The sequence below is a fragment of the Branchiostoma floridae genome, chromosome 4, assembly GCF_000003815.2.
Source record: "Branchiostoma floridae strain S238N-H82 chromosome 4, Bfl_VNyyK, whole genome shotgun sequence".
In the NCBI taxonomy this organism is placed as follows: domain Eukaryota; kingdom Metazoa; phylum Chordata; class Leptocardii; order Amphioxiformes; family Branchiostomatidae; genus Branchiostoma; species Branchiostoma floridae.
This window is the reverse complement of record NC_049982.1, coordinates 15,831,112-15,854,359: the sequence shown is the minus strand read 5'-3', so window position 1 is coordinate 15,854,359 and position 23,248 is coordinate 15,831,112. Positions and strand designations below refer to the sequence as shown.

General features: G+C 42.3%; 1 protein-coding gene across 3 annotated transcripts in view; it reads left to right on the top strand.

Annotated features, from left to right (window-relative positions):
• Positions 1 to 23,248, top strand: part of LOC118413495 (ras and EF-hand domain-containing protein homolog) — a 37,047-nt gene that overhangs the window by 1,497 nt on the left and 12,302 nt on the right. Inside the window, exons 1-2 of one of the 3 annotated variants that reach the window (XM_035816930.1) lie at positions 5,404 to 5,581; positions 14,776 to 15,204. In XM_035816930.1, the coding sequence (XP_035672823.1) occupies positions 14,789 to 15,204 (416 nt within the window). In that variant the 5' untranslated portion in view covers positions 5,404 to 5,581; positions 14,776 to 14,788. Of the gene's footprint in view, positions 1 to 5,403; positions 5,582 to 14,388; positions 14,510 to 14,775; positions 15,205 to 23,248 lie in introns of those variants that run through there. The other 2 variants (XM_035816931.1, XM_035816928.1) reach the window with 2 other exon arrangements.

Genomic DNA, 23,248 nt, shown 5'->3' with positions numbered 1-23,248 from the left:
CGCAAACAATGCAGTGCGAATGTTACACGCACAACGTCTCGATGTCAGGGATTATGTGGTTCCTCTTTCCCTGGAAATTGCGGCTGTTCCCCTCCAACTCGACCGATCCTTCTCAATTTCTAAAGGTACGAAATAGAAAGCCGGTTATTCGACAGCTAGGCGCGATATAATCAGGCTATAGCAGTAAGGCGCAGCCAACTTGGCGTGATTTTGTTACAGAGGAATAAATCACCGCGTCTGTCTGGAGCGCCGTGGTTAAATAACTGTGTCGACGATTTGCAAGCTTTGGTGTAGAAAACTGTTAATTCCTCAAAAACAATCATCGCCGTCTTATCTCCAGGACGGGAAACGTCTTCCGACTGGCTGCTGCTATCTGAAGCAGAGGCAGCATTGAAGACATTCAGTTAGAAGTCCTCCAACATTTCCCTGATCGAAGCTCTCAAAACACATGCAGTTAGTAGTTGCAGTCAGGCTCTTCAGAAATGCATCACTTTCCGCTATAGACAAGAACACTTTATAGCATTTGACTGTATCTGCAACAGTTTCATTTACCCTCAGAGAAGAATATCCATACATGGGCTTACATAATTCATTGCCAGTCACTGAGGGAAGTACAAATAAAGATTGCCTTCCTCCGCTGTTATCTGTACATATCTCTCATCAACAACCGTTGTCAGACTAACGGGCCCATCTAATGGTAATGGCGGTGATGGGCCAGTGCTATGCCTGGATCAGAGTTGTTAGATATGCTGACTTGCAGGACAGATATTTCTGAAGAGAGCTAGCACTGCCGCAGAACGAAGCGTGGATTTCCGTGGTCTGACCTCGCCGTAAAAGGCTTCCATGTGAAATGCAGAATTCACCTTAAGGAATAGAAATGTGTGTCGTGCGCACCTGATGTACCGATCCTATCCCTGATCTTGATTATTGTACCCTGTCTATCTTGGACCACATCTTCCCGGTGATAGCAAATCACAAACTACTGCGTTAAGTTTACGTTACTTCCTCTGGTGTCAAATAGGGAGAATGCATGGTTGCTATGCAGTATAATATTCCCATGTTCTGACCCGCTAAATGTGTTCTCTCACCCTGTCATATAACATGCGTTGTATCGATTGACAGGTTATAAACATCCAAGCTGAGTAAGAGCACTTTTATGACACCACTTGTTGCCGCGGTCTATTGAATTACACTGAGCTTCTCGAGTTGTAGGTTCCGCGTTGCATTAGATTTTTATAGAAGGCAGCTGTTGTAGTTGTCGCACAGGACTGAATATCTGAACTACTATGCACGCTTTCATAGTGACTTTCAACATCTTATACATCTATATCGTGAAATGGTTATAAATAGGCAATAAAAGCACGTACAAGTTATTTTGGGGACGTAATTGATCTCACAAAAGGATTATTTACGCGTTACGTTACAAGTCCACTAAAATGTAGATACATACAGCCAAAATCATCAAATGCTCTTGTTATTTTACAAACAAAACCGTTGGTAGCATCAACGAGACAAGGTAACGCTCCATAAAGCCATTCTACCATTATGGTACCGGTGTACAGAAATTTGGTCAGACAATTCAGTCACATATCCAGGACTTCCATTTTATTTTCTACAAGACACATCCTCTAGAGAAACATCCCGTAACATGCACCGGCGAGTTTGCGAAAATTGTCCATCTTCGCCAATTTGTAAGCCTTAAATTGCTAGCTACAATGCACTGGTTTGATCTCACTGGATTATAGCCTTTCTTCATGAAGTTGCTTGCGGAATCCGATTTACGCTTTTATATCTTCGGGAGGCCATTAGCAAATATCATTAGTATTGACCGACGTGCTGGCCGCCTTTCTATGAAAGCCAATTTGGATTCCAGATACGTGGCTAACATGCGAAGTTAGGTCAGTTCACACAGATATTCGATGTAGAAGCGATAAACAGTTGAAAAATATACCTGAAATATAGTTACAGTATACTATCGTCTATGTTGAAAGGATTGTGATAATGTTAATAGTAGCTTCTGTGGTTTAACTTCGGGGCAGACACCACAGAAGCTTGGACATCCAGATGTGTTGGTGATGTCAGTCACTCAAAATAGATAAGAGTTAACATTAGAGTAGATCAACGTCAATAAAAGAAAATAACTCTACAGCTACGACATGCAAAACCTTTTCATTTAGCTTGAATCTTATCATCCTTGTTTGTCTGTATGTTTGTCTGTTTATTTGTTTGTTTGTTTGTTTACAAACATAAGACGATAATTGCCACCTGGTACAGATTTCTCATCACTATACATACTTAGTCGGTGAGATACAGATAGTACGAATGCACTACATTGTGTACAAAACATGCTTCCTAGTACATGTACAATGTACCTGTTTATACGGTACGGTGTGTGGGTGACACACCAGAATACTCCTGAGATTTAAAAAGAGACGACAGACTAACATTTCCACTACACGATGACGCGGTGATAACAATAGGTCAGGCCCGCCAAGACTTATCAATTCTTCGCTTTGTCACATATAATTGGTTGCAGGGGATTTCCAGACGTTATGAATGATGTGACATGAAAGAGTATGGGAGAGAATCAACATGATATGTATATTCATTTTTTGTCTGATGTACATTTGGCTTATTTGTTCGGGCCCAATCGCTGTGAAACATATGAAATGTCTTTATTTAGACATATAAGATACCGTAGATATCTTATCAAATATAGTAGATAATCGACTGAAAACTTATGGAGGATAAAGCTACAACCAGCCTGATTCAGCAAGGGACAGACATTCCCTGAGCAAAACTGTGCCCGCCCAACATGACACCTGGCTTACAGTCAGCGGTTCAATTTCCATACAGTTTCCAAAGTTCCCTGACAACATGATGGAACTTCAGTTTGGAAATATCGCTCGTCCTTGTTGTTTCATTAGTTGTCTTTAGTCAACCGGAATGTACATCACAATGTAACATTAAATAGCCATGCCGGTCACATCACGTGATTACCTTGGCAACGTTTATGTATTTGCAAGTTATGGAATTTTAAAGTCCACGCCATGAGTAAAAAAGAGTTTCACGATTGTGAGTACGTATGTACAGTGAAATGCATTTAAGTCAAAGTTTATGGTACCTAACTAGTGAACCAGTTTTGTTTCGATTTGCATGACATTTGTTTATGTTAATGAGCCTTCGCCCTTGGCATTTATTACCCACAATACATATTGCTGTCCATGCGTACTTAGAGCCATGAACCTATTACAATGCAAAGGCTGTCTGTACACTACAAGCATTGGAGTAACCATAAACGATAGTATGAACAAGATATATCTCACGAGCCATTGGTACAAAAAGCACAAAGCCTCCTTTCTGCAAGAACAGGTTGAATACTTTAAAAGGTGACATCAAATAATCTCTGAAAAAGGTCGTCCTGCTGTTGATGACATCTATTAAGCGAAAGAGGCAGCTGGTGATAAAAGTGCACTGTTAGCCTTAACTACAATGTAGCCAAAGGTATACCAGCAAAACACGACGTATTGTCATTGATATAAAATCCGCCAGCATGTTCACATTAGCGGCAAGCCTTTTCTTTCTCCACAGAAGCATTTGATCTAAATTACAGAAGATTAGGAATTCTTCCTTAAAAGCCCAGCAAATATCCACAAATGTTCCACATGGGAAAACGGCTCCTGTTGTAGTGATGGAAGATGTGAATGTCATCAGTATACATTATGTCGCCCATTTGCCAATATCCTGGGCGTCCACCGGTAATTTTGTTAATGTCTGAAGAACAAGGATTTGTGCTCATACAGTTTCGTCTTACGATTTGATACGGACATGTTCGAGAATCAGATAGATCTGTCCTTTCCGGGCTGAGTACGGGTACATTTCTGGAAATGTGTACTGCGGTATATATGTATGAAATGCACAACACAAGTAGTTGTGCGCGTTCGTCTTTATAACGCTTCTATCACATATACTCAACCTACCCCATCCATGGTTGGGAGTCGGCTGTGTTTGGCAGTTTGGCTACTGGTCGGCTGCCCCAGCCCAGCCGAATGTTTCAAAACGTTTGATACATTCCGGAATGGACGGGAGGTTTGCAATGAGTTCTGAAACAGTTGGGACTGATTGACAACTGGTTAAGACAGTAGTGATTGTGGTGAGTCAAATTTGACCAACCACGCCGTGCCGTACTCCCAACCAGTTCCCAACTTGCCCACGAACCATTTCAGACCCTTCTGAAGACGAGTCCCTCTTAACTCACTCCAAACCGAGGTGACCACTGTTAGACGTGTGTACCAACCACCCCGACCTTCACACAACTGGCATGATTACAAACACAGTAGAACCCTGGAAGCCGTATTGAAGCTAACTTTAACTCCACCCAATTTGATTTCTCGGGGATCTTTACAATATCTAAATGTGGATCGTTGAAATAGACCCCCTTTTAAGAATACTGCTTATGTCAATTTAAATTCGTGAGAGAGTTGTCAATCTATATTACTTGGGAAACAGTCAGGATGGAGTCGGCGGTCCGCAGCTACAAGTCGGGATGTTTGTGAGTCCGAAAACATTCCGGCATCAGTCGAGAGTAGGTCATGTACATTGTGAAAGGTCGTGGCTAGGTTGTGTAGGTTGGGAAACGATAGTGACACGGTCGTAGCGAAAAATAAAAGTGGCGTGATACTGGTCAGATTGCTCCTTGTTTGAGTAGCGGTCGGGGTCATGTCCGGGGAAGGTCCTGGATGTGCGGCAGGGACTTTATGAACTGGCCTTGATTCAGGTACACTGTCCGGTAATCAATGCCCCTGTCAGATTGCCTCATGTACATGTAAGCTGACCCGTGAAGACATTATATATCAGCGATCTGACAAGTTAAGGATGCGTCAGAAGCAAACAAATGACAGGATATGCGTTCCTCGGTACAACCTCTTCCTTTATACATATTCACAAATGGCGACACTAAGTATTGTATATAGCAGGAAAGTGTACGTGCTCCAATGTTAACGCCAAAGTAGGCCTCTGATCAATCTAGATTGTTGAGTTTCAGGTTCAAGTTCCCTGTACATTGATGATTGAAGTTTGGTGTGGCGGTAGGTACGCTGTCTGAATGGTAGATGTAGGGCACTTTTTGAGACACATCGCGATCAGCTCAAAGCTGTATTTCAACTTATGTGAAGTGTTGGGAGTAAGGAAAACCACAATGTTCATCATCCTTATGTAGCTCACGTTCCCAGAAACTTCGAATTCGTTCAGCCCCAAGACGATTTCCATGTAAAGCTGTTACCATCAGCGTGTAAACATGTACAGTAAGGTGATCCGTGGGTTCCCGGGTACAGACCTCCACGTCAGTTTGGCATGCACGTCACGTCCGCAGGTAGCGCCGGGCGGCCGTGATAGATCGCGGTGTGGGAAATAATTAGCAGGCAGTGTAGTGCGCGCTCGAGGTTGGCGCATCACGAGACGGTTCTATCTCCAGCCAGCTGGTTCCCCCTCCTGTCTGCATCCTCCAGCGGCGTCTCGCCTCTACCACGCCGGCTAGACGCCACGGAAAGCCGCTTCTGCAAAGGGATAGCTGTATCTCTAGGTAACATCATCATTTCTATCGCAACTTTGCCTCTAATACCTAGCAGTCTCGCCGTGTACATTACAGAGTGTCACACCGCAAATGCTTTCCGAGAGAACGTCTCGCGGCCGTTGATGCTGGGTGGAAACGTCTGATGAATGTATAGCAACTCCAGTGTTAGAATCAAGTATGGTTCTTAGATTTCTACAGTAGTATGATTTGAATCGTAGTGTCCTTGTTCCATCTTCTAAAATTGGATATTCCCGCACTGCTACGCTTACACTTGTCATGGGGGAGGGAGGGTGTAGTGTTGTATCTGTGAAAAGGAAAGCTATGTCATGTTGCGCTACAGCACAACTGTATCATGCATGAGAGATGGTAATCGTTATCCAAGACGCGCGGTCAGTCTGAGCATGTCATCTCAAAAAATGGCTCTGACAACTGGAGTCGTCGTGATGGCGGTTTGTTTTCTGCCAATCGCATCAAATGGCGCGGTACGTGTTTTCTGTCATGATTAGCGCCATCACCTTAACACACCTGCAGTCAATTATCAACAAGATCATTTCACATTGCATTTGTGCCACAAACAACAACGTATGTGGATCAAGCAACTTTATTTTCCAATAGTTCAGATGAATAAGAATAGCCATAAATGAACTTTTGAATCACAGAACAGAATGACTGTCACTTCGCGATTAGTATACATTATATACCCAACTATCGCACCTGCTTCTTCATATATCTTCATGTATATGGTGCTTGCCGTGGCAGTAGCATATGAGGAATACTGTAATCTTTATGGACCACATCTTATATCATTCATACAGATGGGTTTTCATTTGGTACTGATTGTTTTGGATCGATAAGTCTGTGGCACAGCTGTAGGCTCCAACAGGTGGTTACCTGCCGTGTATGTGTGTGCCATTGGTCGCCCTGCTGCTTTGCTTGGTGATGCTGCATATATATTGAGCCTACTGAATTCACGCAGTATTTATGTCAAACCGCCGTCCTCTAATTTGTCCATTAGGTTCTGTATCAAAACAGTAATCATTCTTTTTGAGTCGACCTAATAGAGTTGTTATGTATGATTTGAGAGAGTTTATAACTGTTTCGTGTTGTAAGGCCCATGACAAACAATATGTTTTGACGTGCAACTTATTTGCCGACGCAGGCTACTAGATACAGTGTGAAATCAAGACGTTAAAATGATATGGTATAATGTCACTCGATATGATTAGACTCACTGGCGACGACCTGCAAATTGTTTTTCTGCACATCCACCATTGTGATACCCCGTCGTACTCCCGTACGTGGTATGCGAAATCCAATTGTGTTCACAGCTGTGCACCTGGCACACAAAGGACGTTACATATCCACTTATCGTGCTCTACGTTAATTTCAATGCAACGTGATACAAAAACAACTACACGCAGCTTATTCTCTTGCTAGAAATCTGTATTCATGGCATATTCGATATGGTTGTGCCCCCTGTATTCTTTGATTTTGGATCGCTGAGGATACAAAAAAACACGACCTAACAGTCCTATTGGTTTGATTTATCAACACCAATCCAGAATACCATTAAGACATGTAAGAAACCGAAGACCACGTTTACCGCCTCTTTAGTTTCTCATGCAGACATCGTCTTAAGTGATGTGGTCATCTTCAAGGGTCTGATTTCTTTGGAAACGTGATTGCTTTGTAAATTATCCTTATCCAATCCAATGTACAACCTTCCATGTGTCTATAATCTCATCACTTTGTTTAAGATACGGTAAGGTTTGCTTCATCACCAAGACTCTGTAAGCTTTGAAGTCGAACCTGGTCATTGCCTGTTAGCATTCACTTGGCAGAGCTTCAGTAACAGCGTTTGAAAGATCAGCTAGAAGATATAGGGCTGGATTCTTTAGCATAGATAATGGACTTTTACGGTGGATGTAAACTGAACTCCGTACCTGCGCACTCATAAAAATGAAATTACTAGCAAGCCACTCGGACACGTTTACATATAACAGAAACCAAAGAACGAATAGGTTCACATAGGTTGTACGAGAAGTAGATTAACTATTATTTTCATGGCATTTTGTTATTTCTTTATTGCACTGCGAATAACAGGACTCAATCAGTCATTTCCTGTCATCAGTACCAATGACTAGTATTGCACTACAATCAATCATTCTTCGGAAAATACGTTTGTAATCTTAAGACATGTAGCCGGGTATTTCAATAATCTCAATATATATTACTAGTCTCGTAGGAATTTGAGTTGGCACAAGTAATATAGAAATCCTTTCTCTCATAAAGTTGAGCAATATTGCCTCCCACCCACACACACATGTCTGATACACGAGATCTGCGCAGCAGAATTACAGACAAGCTTGCTGGAATCGTCTGCACAGCAATGTAGATAGCAGGACCAGGAAGGATATTTGGGGGTTATTGGAGGCCTTTCCACGATTGTAAATACAATTAAAAGATAACACGTTTTTAAAACTCGATTGATTTAGATCCAATAAAGGGAAGCAAATTTCCCAAATGATTTCCGTATACCAGACAATTCCCCCTGAGTAAGAAGCTGTTACTGACCCGCACGTGTGCACTAGGAAAATGCTAAAACAACCGAAACCTGTCACGGTGTGATTGAAACTTCTCTGAACCGTACTGACGATGATATGACGTCCTGTAGCTTTACATAACATCGACGTTGAAGGGTCTTATCGCGTGATCGTGGGTGGACTCATCTTCAATCAACTGGTCTGGCACTGCGCTGTGGGCTTGTGTTGATCAGACCAAGGAGGCTTCCTTGATCAGACTGACCAGTGGATTCACACGTGCGGATATATTCAAGTCCGTATGAGGTCCGTATGGAAGTTTTAGCCTCTACCAGGCTACACAAGTCGCCGGAAACATGATAGAAATTGGACAACTATAGCCAGATAACATGCCTGCCGGTTGAAAACCATACTCCTCGGCCAGCTAACTCGTTTGGCATGCTATTTATCTATATTTGTCCAATTTCTACTATTTTGCCAGTGACCTATGGAGCCTGGTAGAGACTAAGACCCCATGCGCACTTGAAAATATGCGCACGTGTAAACCCACCTATAGGGAGTACAGTCGTGCCCTGATTAGTAGTAGGAAACCATAGAGTTGTGCGTAGTGGCCTGCGTCATACACAGGGCTGCTGCCCCTCTTTAGCCCCTAATGACCACCGTGATCCATCCTTACCGAGGCACATTCTACATTGAATGCGAATTCCCTGCAAAGAATTCAAGAATATCTCGTGACCTTCCTGTACCTTTTGTTGTAAGAAGTAGTATGGATAAAAGATGGTTAACGTGCGCGGAGCTGAAGAGAGTGGGGGAAGCTCCGAAATGTACAAAAACTACTTATTCCCCAATTTATGTCTTGTACCGACTTGCTGCAGAGGCACTCATGAACAATTGCGAATTTCTGAAGACCAAAGCCATTTTCGACACGGTATGGAAGAGTCACCGCAGTGTCACACAGGACAAAAAGGACTCTTACAATTATAAGATCAGAGAATACTCCACACACCGACACAGATACAGATTTGTAGGCAATATATATGTAACATAACCTTATATACCGATATAATGGACCAAAGGATATGACCTCTTTGGACGCTGATGGATTTTCCATCTGCACCAGCTGTTAATCTGTCTCCTGAGGTATATTCCTAGATAGAATACAAAAAAGTTAATGCGTTACCGACGGCGGTTTTAGCACAACAGGGAATGCATCTTTACGTTTTATGCATTGCGAGCGAGGCTTACACAGGCACTGTTTGAGTCACTTTCCTCGAACTGCAGAGGACTGCATTATAATGTCAGGTTGTAAGAGATATTCCTGCGCAATCATGCCGTAGGAAAACATGTCAGCCCGAATGCCAAGTAAAACGCCAACAGAAAATCATCTATGCGTCAGCGTTGTTATCACCTCATGCCTGGCAGTCCAAATCAACTTGTAAAGCCACGTGGGCGGACAGGCACACATCCCACATGACCCCTTCTAGCGCTGGGCTACAAAGTGTCAACATCTTCCAGTTGTGCATACGTCATGGACGAATTTTTCCTTACAGGGATTGAGAACGATAGATTTATTTAGTTCCGAGGGGAGCTCGTGTTCAACCTCCAAGCCTGCATTTCATTGCCCCTGGGTAATTCAGCTTTCAACGTCTCTATTAGACGATAAGTATGGTGGGCTACACAATCAGGCATAGCCGGAAACTGTAAACGTGCATGGGCAGCTGTAAATAGTCCCTACATAGGACGTTAGCTTGTCATATCATAGAAGCAAAGTTTATTGCTCGTGGCGCTGTCTTACTGACGTAAATACAATCATAGATTAGAATTTTGTGGCGTCTTGGCCAATTGAATTTTTTCAAGGTCTTATTTTGGACGCATAACCGTTGTCTTATTTTGGAAGAATGACCGTTTTCATTCATTCGTTCAGAGTCTCCTAACTGATTTTGAAAATGTAGCAAACAATAGCGCTGGGCTTACGACAGTGCTTTACACTGTTACTACATAAATTACGTCATATTGTATAGATTTAAGAGATCAACCTTTTTGCTAAAGAGTTCTCCATATCCGGAATCATTGCGGCGAAACCATCAGGCACAATAAACCTCCTGGTTCTTTTTTTGAAACCATGCCAAATCCAGATGGACCATGGAAGTGCTCTATCCATATAGGTGCATTAAACTGACAGTTCCACAGCCATGGAGCATTGACAAGCGCGCAGGTCGATTGGTGTGTTTTATTCCATGTGGGTCATTTCGAACTTTACCTGTTATGAGCCATCTGCCCAGACATATTACTGCTCTACTTCCCCCGGTTTCTTTTTATGGCGGAGAAGGAGTCATTTTCTAGGCAATTGGTCTTGTGTTAGACAGGCTTTGTGGTTCGCAGTGCGATATGACTGTACCAGAGGTAGACGTGGCGATATTGTAGCGTAATGGTGGAGAATACCCATGATCACACGCTCTGAATCTTCAAAAGACTTGAAACAACGCCTAACATCCTATATCTTAGGCAACTCTTGAGTGTTGTGCCCATTGGCGGGTATACCAAAGCAAATAATTAATTAGATTTGCAACATGTATCGTTCTTGTCAGGACTTATGGCATGGTTTATTTACGAGAGCCTCCATTCAAATTGTATCCAAATTCGGGTTCCAGTCGCCAAGCGATTTCTGCATTTCTACATGACTACATGGTGTTGTTTGGCACAGTGTTTACTATCGAAACTCGGGAAGTTTTTTTTTCATTAGAAAGTGACTTATTTTTAGTTTGAAACACCTCTCGTCAGGTGTATATGCAGGTGTCGTTAGAGCTCTTTAAAATCTACTGAAGCATAAAGTTCCTTGACTGATCTCATAGTCTTATCCTTTTGAATGAAGACAAGGTATAACAGGATGCAGGCGACTTTAGTCTCAGGTCGGTCGGAACTACGAAAATTGACAGGGTTTGTTATCAACTTCCAAGATGTATCTGGTCACAATATCAGCTAGTTAGCTGCCCAGTGACCATATTGCATGACCTTTGATGCAATTTCAATTAAGTTTAATATAAAAAATTATATAAGATAAAATGATTTTGTTGGAATAAAAGACATGAGATAAATCTGTGATCTTGGATCTTAGTTCAAGCATTGTTCGCGCAGAATCGATAGGGGGCGTGTGTAAAAGGATAATATAGAATAGGCCAGAAGAATCTACGACTACGGCACATCACTTTCTTCGCTATACAGATATAGAAGCTATTGATGACAACTATAATTAGGAAATTTTCGGATGAAAAGATAAGCGAGAGGCGAGCCCTCCCGACCCAGGCGGGGGATGTCGCTCAGTGAGGTCAAAGGTCGCTTCCTACAGAGAAATTCCACACGATTGCTCTACTAGCAATCCTACCATTACGGCACATCACTGTCTTCGCGCTAGGGTTTGTGTTGGGATCATATATTGGCCCGATTTTGCCGCTGTGCATTGACTGCACCAATGAAATATTCACTTACGAAAGTATATGGTTTTTATGCAGTATCTATCTTATTTACGTGTTATGTTGCATTCTGTTATGTTATACTATGCTAATATGCTAAAAGCTGCAAGTGCATTGCATATTCCATTGATGAAATATTAGGTAACTAACGTCTATGACATGAACAGATCACACAGACTATAATCTCCTGGAACTCATCATAGTAATGGTCTCCAAACTATGAACTAATCTGCACCAATCCCAGTCCATCGGTGCAGTTATAACACGGGGATTTTACTTCCGCGTGGCCGGCTTAAAAATCAATTTTACCTGAGTGTCTCCCGGCAGCTCCGAAATGAAAATACATCTCTACACAGTATACCCCCCCCCGGTAGAGTTCACATCATCTGATATGGTTGGATTATTGCAGCTCCGACAGATGTGCGCTTGTTTTGTTTCATTTGTGGCCGCCTAACTCCCCCGGCGACCGGAAGACGATGGCTGATTAATTGGAAACGGTTCAAACTTGGATCGAACAGTACTTACAGCCAACAGGTTGTTTTTACTCTATCACAGAATTACACGAATGCGACGAAGCATGAAGTGACGTCCAACGAAAATGTCAAAAGGTGGCAAAGATGTTAAGAAGAGAATGTCAGGAACTAAACAGTCTGGTTTCTGTATTTATATACATTTTCAATGCCACACAGCATTTGTCATGCTGCCCAAATCCTCTCGCGCTGTTTTAGCACAGCTCCCTATCTCGAACCTTGGTCACACCAAGAAATACAGTACGTAACACATTTTCACGATACACTAAAACAACACCAGAAATTGATTTGTTTGTACTATTCCCTTCCGTTCGACTTATAGAAAAACATAGTTGTAGAATATCTCTATCTGTTGCCATTGGCACAATCATGCCTGAATGAATGATGATAATAGTGATGATAACGCTGTTTCCTGGGATTCTGCACACGAAATCACCGTCACCATGGTGATTGATGGAAACGTCATCGTCCGGATGTGACTCCCATTTCTCGATAGCACCCCGCCCTCGTGACACCTCGATTAACAGCCGCAAGAACCACACGCCAACCTGTCGTATGTTTGCAAACCGACCTAGGGCTGTTTTAGATGAACCAAACATAAGGACAAGGCTGTCCCCATACACATAGTAAATAATTCCAGTTAGTTTTCAGAAATCCAGGTAGTTTGTTCCCCGCCTTGTGCTTATTTTTCTGTAATTGCTTATATCAATGTACAGACAATATATAATATATATCATCACGGCCGTATGGAGTTTGGCAGGGATTATTGATATTGTTGACATCTGTGCAATGTGGTGACAAAACTAAGTATGCTTTTAGGCATTTGTGCGCCAGATTCCGTGCATGGTGGCCCAAGCTTTGTTAGGAAAAATATTACTCTGTTTATCACGTGTTGATTTACAGAGAGAAAACGATATAAGCTTTATTAGGAAAAATATCACTTTGTTTGTCATGTGTTGATTCACAGAGAGAAAACTATGCTGTGACAGCAAGCCGAAGTAGTTCTCATTAAACATTTAGATATACCTTAAGTCAGTCATCGTAGCGGCTTAATGGGGACTTATTCATATTGACCCGCTATTATACGGCCAAATGCAAAGGTGATGAAGGTAGAAGTAAACATCGGCATAGAGACCACATGGGAGCCTCGGGCGCCGCAGTGTTTGCACTACCACAAAGGTTAAACGCGATCCAAAAGCAGCTTCCACACCTTCAGCAAATATCAACAGCGATGGCATTATAATGTGAACGTTCTAATGGGTTATGAAATTCTCATTCTCCGATGATGAATTTCTCCTTACACGACATCTGGCTGGTGATGATTCTTTTATGGCAAGTCTGCAAACACGATGTTTAGTGCCGCTTAGGACTCGATACCGGCTTTCTGATAACAGCCTCTGTAGTTAAGGGCGGACCTGTGCGGCATCCTGGTAGGCAAGAGGTATATATACGCCCTCGTATGAAAAAAAAGTTGGTGCTTCCCTACTGCTTCCCTCTTTCTTGTGTATATTCGTGGGTATATCGCTGTTTTTCCCTTCGAAGTGCTCACCAGATTTCCGTGATACCTTTTTGCGTGCCTCTGTGATTAAAAATCTCTTTATTTTTTATCCTTTATCATCTCGTTGCCATTGCAGAGCTATTCATCTTGTATGTTGACGTTTCATCCGGCCGCCTTGAGCGATCCTTGCTCCTTTGGAATTGTAAACAGGCAACTAGTTAGAGACGTTTTGCAAACCAAAATGCTACCTTGTTCAAAGTCTGTCACCATTCCTGTGACAGATGAGTTAGACATGCATCCCCGGGGTAACAAGGTGTCACATTTCATCTAGGGGTCGGGCGTTCTAAATCCTCAATGATTTACGTACATATACTGATCATAATATGCGGAGAAATCTGAGGCCTGAAGCTGCATATGTCTTCACGAAATTATTTCCCGGGAATGAAAATGACAGTTATGTTGTACGGCAGTTTGGTGATTAAATAGGTGATAAACAGATGGAAGCAGTTACTGGATGGATGTTGCCTACTAGGATTGGTTTTCTTTCAAAATACATTTTATCACAGTAGAACTGCTAAACATGATAAGGAGGGGTATAGAATAGCCCAGATTCCTCTTCTCTGTGCCCCCCCCCCCCCACTCTGCCTCACCAATGGTGCTGTCCAAGGTGCTGAAAACGTTGTTACTCTTGTAACACACGCTCTGATTGGTAGATCGTTATAGCCATGTAAAGAATATCACTGTTCTTAACCACGCGCAGTATGCAAAATGATACGGCGCGCTCACGTTATTATACAGTCGATCTTGATCGATAGCTGCAATGCTAATTATTCCACGTGAGTGCGCCAAAATGTTTGGTAAGGTGATCGGTTATCTCTGATCAGGATTCAATGTGGCAGGTTAGTTATTACATCTCTTTGATGGCAGTAACCGTCCACAACATCCTCTTCTCCATACTGCCATGAATGTGCTTCACCTCTTCAAGCTTCGTTGTTTTCCGTTGTAGTTGTGTTGTGTTGTGCGGCTTATAACGTGAATAAGGTTAACCTCTTTTTCTTGCGGTACGTGATCTAAATGTGTAGTATTTTCATATATTTTTACGACAATCTTTTTATAACAATATAGAGTTGAATATCAAATATAACGCTTCGATTTTTTGACACAGGAAACAATCCAAGATGGACGACATTTCACTTCCGCCCGGCCTGCTGACGTCACGCGCTAAAAGGATGGCCCAGAATATCTTCTCGCTGTGTGACGTAGACGAGAAGGGTTTCATTACTATGAGAGACCTGGAGATCGCTCTGTCAGAATACAGTGAACTGTGCCTCACTCCGGAGCAGGTCGAGTACGTCTTCAGCCTCCTGGACACCCAGCGGTCGGGTAGGCTGCACCGCGACCAGTTCGTGTCGGCGTTCGAACGTTTTTTGATGATAGATCACAGTCAGATGATGCTGGGCACAGGCAACATGGAGGATGGGCTGGACGAGATGTACGAGTCGCAGACGCCGCCCGTATCTCCTGATATACTCACGCTGCAGGCTGAATGGGACTCCTTCCTCAGAAGCGTCGGGGGGAACGTACTGCTGGAGGGGTGAGTCACTCCTACATTTCTAATGAGATAGATTGCACGGTATGGATGCGGCACACGACCTGTAAGCCGCGCATTTTACCGCCGCCTCTCGAGGGTGTGCCCCCAGCTACCGCTGATGTTTGCACTGCAAATGAAATCTGTATGGCTTATGTATAGGCGTTGGCAGTTTGTTTGGGTTTCCAGCTGTCATGTTCAGGCACTTCTAAGAAACGCTGGATACAACTGGTACATTTCCTTAAGTACATGATGGATGTAGGTTTAAAGGATACTTAATTTCAGCTTCCGACTGCATTTAAGGATAAGTCATCCAATTCAGCAAAGATCCCAGATGATTGCACGTAAATAACAGTTTAAAATAGCATATTTTTCATCAAATCCACAGAAAACATTTAAACTGAAGATGCATAGTAACCCATGCCACCTGGCACTGAGGCTGTCAGTGAAGCAGTTTGTTTGATATATTATAATTAGCTATGCCATGTATTGTGCTGATAATGTCCGCAGAGGTCATAGCGGCTTTGTCTGGGGGTAATGGAATATTTTCATGTACCAGACAGAGAGATGAGTGATATACTGTTTTAATCAAAGCACACCCATTGCCGCCATAGGCTGATCCAGAAACACGAAACAACATTAATAAAAAGTGGACTTATATCTAATAAAGAAAGGACATGACAAGCATTAATGCAGAAAGGCCAATAACGCAGTGCAATACGCTAATGTAGAAACTCGCTCAAGGCCACATAAATGACAACAGTGATCCATGTGAAAACTTTGCAAAGGATAATTGCTCTTTTCAAATGTGTGTCATGCTTCATCACGGGAGAAAATGAGACAATTAACAGGGCACTCCTGCCATGTTTGGAGTAGCTACAGTACATGTCAGGTTCAGTACAGTATCAATGATTATTGTGGACTGGAGTAAAGTATAATGGCACCCTATGACCCTATGTACAGAGACGTGTTGTAGGAAAGGTTATTCTGTACATGCGGGTTCTCAATATGCAGAGATGAATAAAACACCGCTCGGTAAGGACGACGTCCAGTTACTTTGCCAACAGGAACTTTGGAGATTAGGTAAAGGAATAACACTGTTCAGTCAAAATGTTAGCTAGGAATTTATTTCAAAGACTGTGACACCGATATCGACAAGGCAACCGTCATCCAATGGTATTCTGTAACGAACAGTCCAAGGTTCAAATTGCACAGGCGTCTCTGCGATCCTAATCTGTATTTCAGTCACCCACGTGAGCAAAGGGATTCAAGCTTATTAGTAAAGCCGGTTCCTTCATTATGCCACGCTGGATCCTGGCGTCAGTGATACGGCATCAGAAGGATGAAACGTGCCGAGATTTTGAACAAATTCTTTGCAAATCAAGTTCTATCAGCTCCAAATTGCCACCCAGGAGACAGTGTTTAGACATGACTGCAAAGGTCAACATGCGGAAGGGCTATATTGACTGGCCGGCCAGACAGGCTCGCTTATTGAAATTTGAAAGGCAATTCCATAATAATCCATGAGGCTGATTGACCATCACGTTTTACGTATCTCCCATGACAGGTGAGAGGATGGACGATAGGAGAAATCATCATAAATGTAGTCTTCCTTGTGTGTCAGTGCGGCATCCATTAGTCTCTGCATAGTCCAGCCATGTCTGTGTTGAAAATATCCTACAGATCTATACATTACGTCACGGGTCCTATAGGGGCATTTTACCCCTTTGAGGAGCAGCTTATTGTTATTATTGTCCCATTGGGACCATTACCAACACATCTAGATTATCAGAGCCATAGCTCACGCGAACAGATGTACATGGTATGAGTTCGCCACTCCAGATGACGACAGAACTATATCGTTTCATAAAATTTCTATATTGCAAAACCTTTAAAGAAAATGAGCATCTAAGGTGAAATATAAAAAAATCGATCTTGGTTCGCAATCCGGCATAATTGAAGAGAAGGCGAGTCCGTGGGGACCGCTGGAGGCTACTGTTGGCTCAGCGGTGCATAATGTATTGTGACGGGCTCACAGGGCACTAGTGTTACCTCACAGGTCAGGTCAACGTGGTAATAGATGGCTTTTCGTGGGAAAACCATGGGGATCATCTGAATAGCTCTTTTTAGTGACAGAATCAAGTATGCCTTTGAAGCATTTCAAACTATAGAATTCAAATCTAATTATTGAAAGTTCTTACCAGGAACGGTACACGAAGCCTTTCGTAAGCAAACTCTGACAAACCACGCACCAACCCACAGGACAGGTGAAGAGACAAGCTGGGAGCATAATGAAGAATATGTTCGTTACATAAGACTTCGCTTCTGGACAGGTTTTATGGGTAAAGTGATAGCATCCCCGCGTCTTGTTTTCCAGACACAATACTTTATCTCTGTGTTTTGTTTTCTAGAAACCATACTTTATACATTCGTTTTATTTTTCACATCCCCCTTGGATGCCATGGTGTGTCCCGTGTGGTTTAATTAGTGTTCTAATCGACAGCTTGACTATAGCTAAAGAACTAATTATAAAATCTGTTGCGCCGCTACCACGTCGTGACTGTTTACGCTTCCTCAACACCTGCTCCAAATGGGGCCACACTGATGGGGCAAAACAAACAGTCGAACATATGTAGGTCACTCATCTCTTCTTACATCGTGTATTTCAACGCTTTAACCCAGGGACACTTTCATTACCCTGCGATAATTGGGTACGCAGAGATGGGTGATTATTGACGTGTTTAGCATACAGATTCTACTGGCAACGTCTTGCCATAACCCAGGAGCGCTCTCGCAACACTAACTCTACTTGTTTGCGTATGATTTGCCCCCGCCCAGAGACTGTTCAATCAGAGGAACGACCGCAGGAATCGATTGCGGGGATATTGCTTTCCAAGGCCTCCCCAAAAGCTGATATATCCGCAGTAGAAGACATCTTCAGCAAGCATGAAATGACCTGGCCATCTTCAGAGGCTTGGTGATCAGCTCTTGTATAATGGTCTGATTCCCACCGTTATTCCTCCACAGAAGAAACTCTGTCACCATAAAATGTCTCTCAGCTGCAGACGTACCCCATATATCAGTATTACGTGTCCTTATCCTCCAGACTTGACAGGTATAAGACGTGAGCGGTGGCATTGGGCTCTTCGGTATAGCGTAGATGCGTGCAGAGTCTGGCTAAAACTCACGACAATTGCTTTAACTATACTGTAATTCCTGATTTTTTTTTTCAAAGTTCACGGTTTTCGCGGTGACGACTGTAACGTGAACTTATCATTACAGATAAATTATTCTTGGTGACTAACAAATATTTCGTCTTGGTGCAGATAACAAATACTTCGTTCACCGTGAACATATATTTCCTACAAGAAGTTAAATTTTCTCAGACCGTAAACGTTTGGTACCGATCGCGAGAAGACAAAGTGATTTATTATCATTGCATTTTCGTTGAGTATCTGCTCAAATGGTGATGTAGTATAGCCTTTGAGGAACATTATAGCTATGTTCTTGGTGGCGTTGAGAATGTATTTTAGTTTAATGATAAAGCTGAATCTTATCCAACACATGCTGTGACCGTTCTCAAATCTTTAGCATTCAGCAGATCGGCTACAAGCCAAGGTCCATTTGCCTGTGTGGGCCAAAGCCATTAACGCTGCTATCAAGGGAAAGTAAGTTCTTGCGGCTTTTGTCGGCTGCTTCCAAACCATTTGCTATATGACTTAGATATAGAATAGCTAAGGTTGCCAAAAATAATTTGTTACGGTCTCCTTGGCCACATTCAGATGTTACAGTAGCGCCGAACATTACTGTCATTGACTGCCTCAGACGATTGGGGTCTCACCTCGGTGCTCAAACTTTGTCAGCCTCCGAGTGGTCCACAAAGCCCATAAGGTGGTAATACTAGCGACATAGCCGTCCTTATTGCATTATGATAGATGTGTTCAAGTTAGTTTTGGAGTTCCATCGGCGTTGGAAATTAATCTTTAACAGTACAGTTAAGCACTAATGGCGGTGTCATCATTAAGATGGATCACACAAATCACGTTTTGTGTGAATTCCTAACATGTATGATATATCGTCCAATATTACTAACAACATGTGGGGAGTATGTATTAAACAAAGTTACATGAAATCATTTCATGCCATATTTCACGACAGTGCTGCAGTCGATGATGAGCAGACATTTATGCTGTCAAAATAAATTCCTTTCCGTTTTAAAACCCAGTCAGTACTCTTTGACTACACATGCATATATTTTGTAAATTTCAAAAGACGTCATACAGGTTTCTGCTATCTTGGCAAGCATTCTGACGTGCAGAAATGATAAGAGACCAAACCCTTTTTGCTACCGTATCTGTTATCTGTCTTTCTGATCTACTTCATCTATCTCTTTCACTGCTCAGAGAAGTTTCCTTCATTACATACTACCCTTATCTACCCAGCTCTGAATCTCGTTCGGCTAAAAGATAAATACGCCCCTATTGCTGAAGTAGGCGTTTTCCCGACCTGAAGCGGGCCAACGGATACAATTCGATACAGAGTTTTATAATGATTTAAACCCTTTTATTTCCATTATCTTGATAGTTATGATACCCAGGCAGCATCACATTGTTCCTTATCTATTTCTTTTCCTTTTCACTGTGATAAATGCACATATTTTGCAGGCCGCATCTACAACTTTTTGTAAAATGCTCAACTGTTTTGCCCGGAAGATGCTAGAGCGTTCTTTAAAGAGACTCAAAATCTCTACTGATTTCTAGAGAGAGTTATGTTCCGGTGAGATTCTCCAAATATGGGCAAGATTGGCAAAAATCGTTCCGTGTCTCGGGTTTATTTGCTATAATGCATTACTCCATTTCCACAAGTAATTTCTCACAGCTTTCGTTCCTCGGATTTCACGATGAATGGACTCATCGTTATTAAGAAAATGTGAAGCGAAAGGAGAATCAAATCTCCGCATCTCAACACCGAGATAATTGAAAATTGGCACTGGAAGACGCGTTTGGTGAAGCATGAGATGTTCTTTTGCTATTAATGTGACAAAGTTCATGGAACTCCATTCAAGGCTCGATCGTGCACACGGCAATGAGCGTGAGAAGAATGGGACTGAACCTTTCGATGAAACAATCGTTCACTTCAAAGATGGCCATTGATAAGGAAAGTACATGGCCGTTGAAGTGCACCGATATTCACTGGGGCATGTATGATATGGGAGATGATTGTATTAAGATAGATGCTTTGTTCAATAACGCATAAGAATCGAATATATCCTGAGCATAACAAGACATTAGTCATTTTGAAACCGGATCGTTGTTTAACTTTATCTTAAACCCCGCGATTTCTGTACATCCATCTAAGCCACACTCTCGTCATATCTTATTGTGATGTATTTCATGTTCTGTAGATGCTTTCGTCTAAATCACGACTTAGTGTGGCAATGTATTTATCTCTAGGGCATTTATTTCCAGTAGTTTTATGTAGATAATAATCTTAGATAAAAAGATGTACCGAAGACGATAATAGGGTTTCTTTCGAAACACATCGTTTAGTGGATTTCTGAGCTATGACAGAAGCAGTGGGGCGTCACAGACTTCATTTCATGCACAAGAAGAGCCGCCGTTCCCCCGTTATCTCTCCCGTACAGGCGCGCCCCACCCGGGCTCCCTGCGCCCCGTGGTCGCTTTCTTCTCAGGTAATGATGCTTTCTGGGGTCAATGTATGGTAACGTGTCTATAATGGGATTTATAATAACACTTCATGAATCGTTGAAAGTAACTTGGTATGATAAAAGTTCCTGACGATTACTGACTTTCCTACAGAGATCAGCAGGGACCCGGGTACAGTCCCTTCACATAGACTGGGAATCCCCGTTAGCAAGCTAAGGTTAACTGATGCACCTAATGTTGATTATGATTTAGTAATCCAGGTATCTTACATATCTACATGGCTAACGTCCAAAAGACTACTCTGGGGTCAATAGGGTGATTTTGAAGAGACAGGAAGTGTATCTTTGCTCAACCCCTTAATACATTGTTTAATACAAATGCTACTTACTTATGTTACTTATTCGATTTGACTCTATCTAGTCTTGCTGTTGTTTGGTGTCCGGACCGGGCGACCTAAACGTCACAAGACACAATAATAATCCAATCATTCATTCATTCACCAACGTACAAAACATGTCACGCAGCATCAATAACTTCAAAAGTCAACATGAATATCATAAATGTGGTAAATCATATTCTAATGAGACATAGAGTTGCTGGTAGTTAACGCCTGTCAATACACAGTTCATTTTGTACATGACTGTGTAAAGTCCTCGATGTTTAAGGAAGTTCCCTAAGCAGGGACACTACAGAGAAAGCCCTTTTGAACGCAAGCAGCTTGCCTCCCTGGCACAATGACGTCATCGTCACATGTATGGCATTAGTCAATCTATTCTCCGTGACAGGACCTGGGCCCGGAGTCATAATGTGCATGTTATCTGTGCCTCCCAGCTGCCATAACGAACAGCCTTGTCCGCCCAGAAGTTACGCGGAATCCGTGCCAACTGTATAAATAATCAATAGGTTCCAACAAATCGAACCAAGAAACATTAATCTGTAATAATCATCAGCAAACTTTGAACACAAAGTAGAACACAGCAATGTTGCTAAAAGATGAATTACGGCGCAGATTTTCAAGCGGCACAGCCATTTATATTTCCATCACGTACATGTATGAATTTTGTGGGAGCCCGGCGTCACACAGGGTCAATTGTTTGATTTGGGAGTTCGGGACCCTCGCAGAAAGGTCATCCTCTGCGCTTTCCATCAATACATTTGTCGGTGTCGGGGGGGGGGGGTATTTATATTGCTACTAACACAGCATAAATGATACAAAATTATGGCCGACAGTTGTACTTCTGACAAAAAGCTGAAAATGAAGCTAGTCTCCATTTGTCGCAGCTGAACTCGTTTCCTATTTTGTAAGATGTTTTTTAACGTCACCATTTTCAACGTATGCCCAGACAGCAGGGATTTAAAAGTCGGGACTTCTGACGCGTCTGTAACACGTCAAACAGTGACTAGCAATCTTTCCCGTTCTCCAAACTTTGGGCAAAACATGCATAGACTTCAGTCTTATTTGGCCAAAGAACAATGGGTACGTTCTCTAGTCCTAATTCACTCGACCGACCGACAGACAGACTTAGATTGTAAAATGAGATATCATCTTCTTAGACATGGCAACATTCGCGACTTGTGAATATGAAGCCACCAGACAGTGTAACCTCTTATTTCATGTTTAAAACTGTCTGTTGGCCAGATAGACCCGTTGCTGATACCAACTTTTATAAGCTCTGTTACAGAGAAGAAAGATAATCAGAGTTAGACCTTTCATCTAAGGCCATTAGTTAGAATGCGCTATTCTATACACTGGCGTAGGCGGGCCTTCAATCCAATACTCCTAATCAGCTTTGGAATGGAAAACATAGCAGAGCCTGTGGTGATATCAAACCATTTCATCAAAGTAAACATTGTCGTCTTGCCTTCTAAGAAAAAAGAAAATTATCCCAGCTGATCTCTGACATTGTCTCTGACTGCCAATATCTATGTTCAGTTGTAAAATATTTTTTTTTTGTATTAGCTTCATCTCTTTGTTTTGTCAGAGGTTGCCGCACACAGCTAGCTGACCATCTCGTACCTGGCATTTTTGTCATTCAAAAACATAGCAATCAGATATACATGGTTATCTTAAATGTAAAGTCATTATACCGTCCAATTGTTGATGATACATGAATTTCAAGGCCCCACAGTTACTGGACATTGCTAAAATTCTATGATCTTTCCCTAGGTGATGAGGTAAACTCTACGCAATTGGTTCATCAGTCTTTACATGTAATGAAATTATTGCGTATGACATGGGCCTTACAATGGAAACTGCATATCGTCTTCTCATGGGATAGACGTTATTACGGCGCTTGTAGGAATGTCGTCTTCACTCCATCAGCCAATCAGTCAGTTAACCTTGTGAGGGTGACCGCCAACCCTGGAAAGTTGCCATTTTTAGT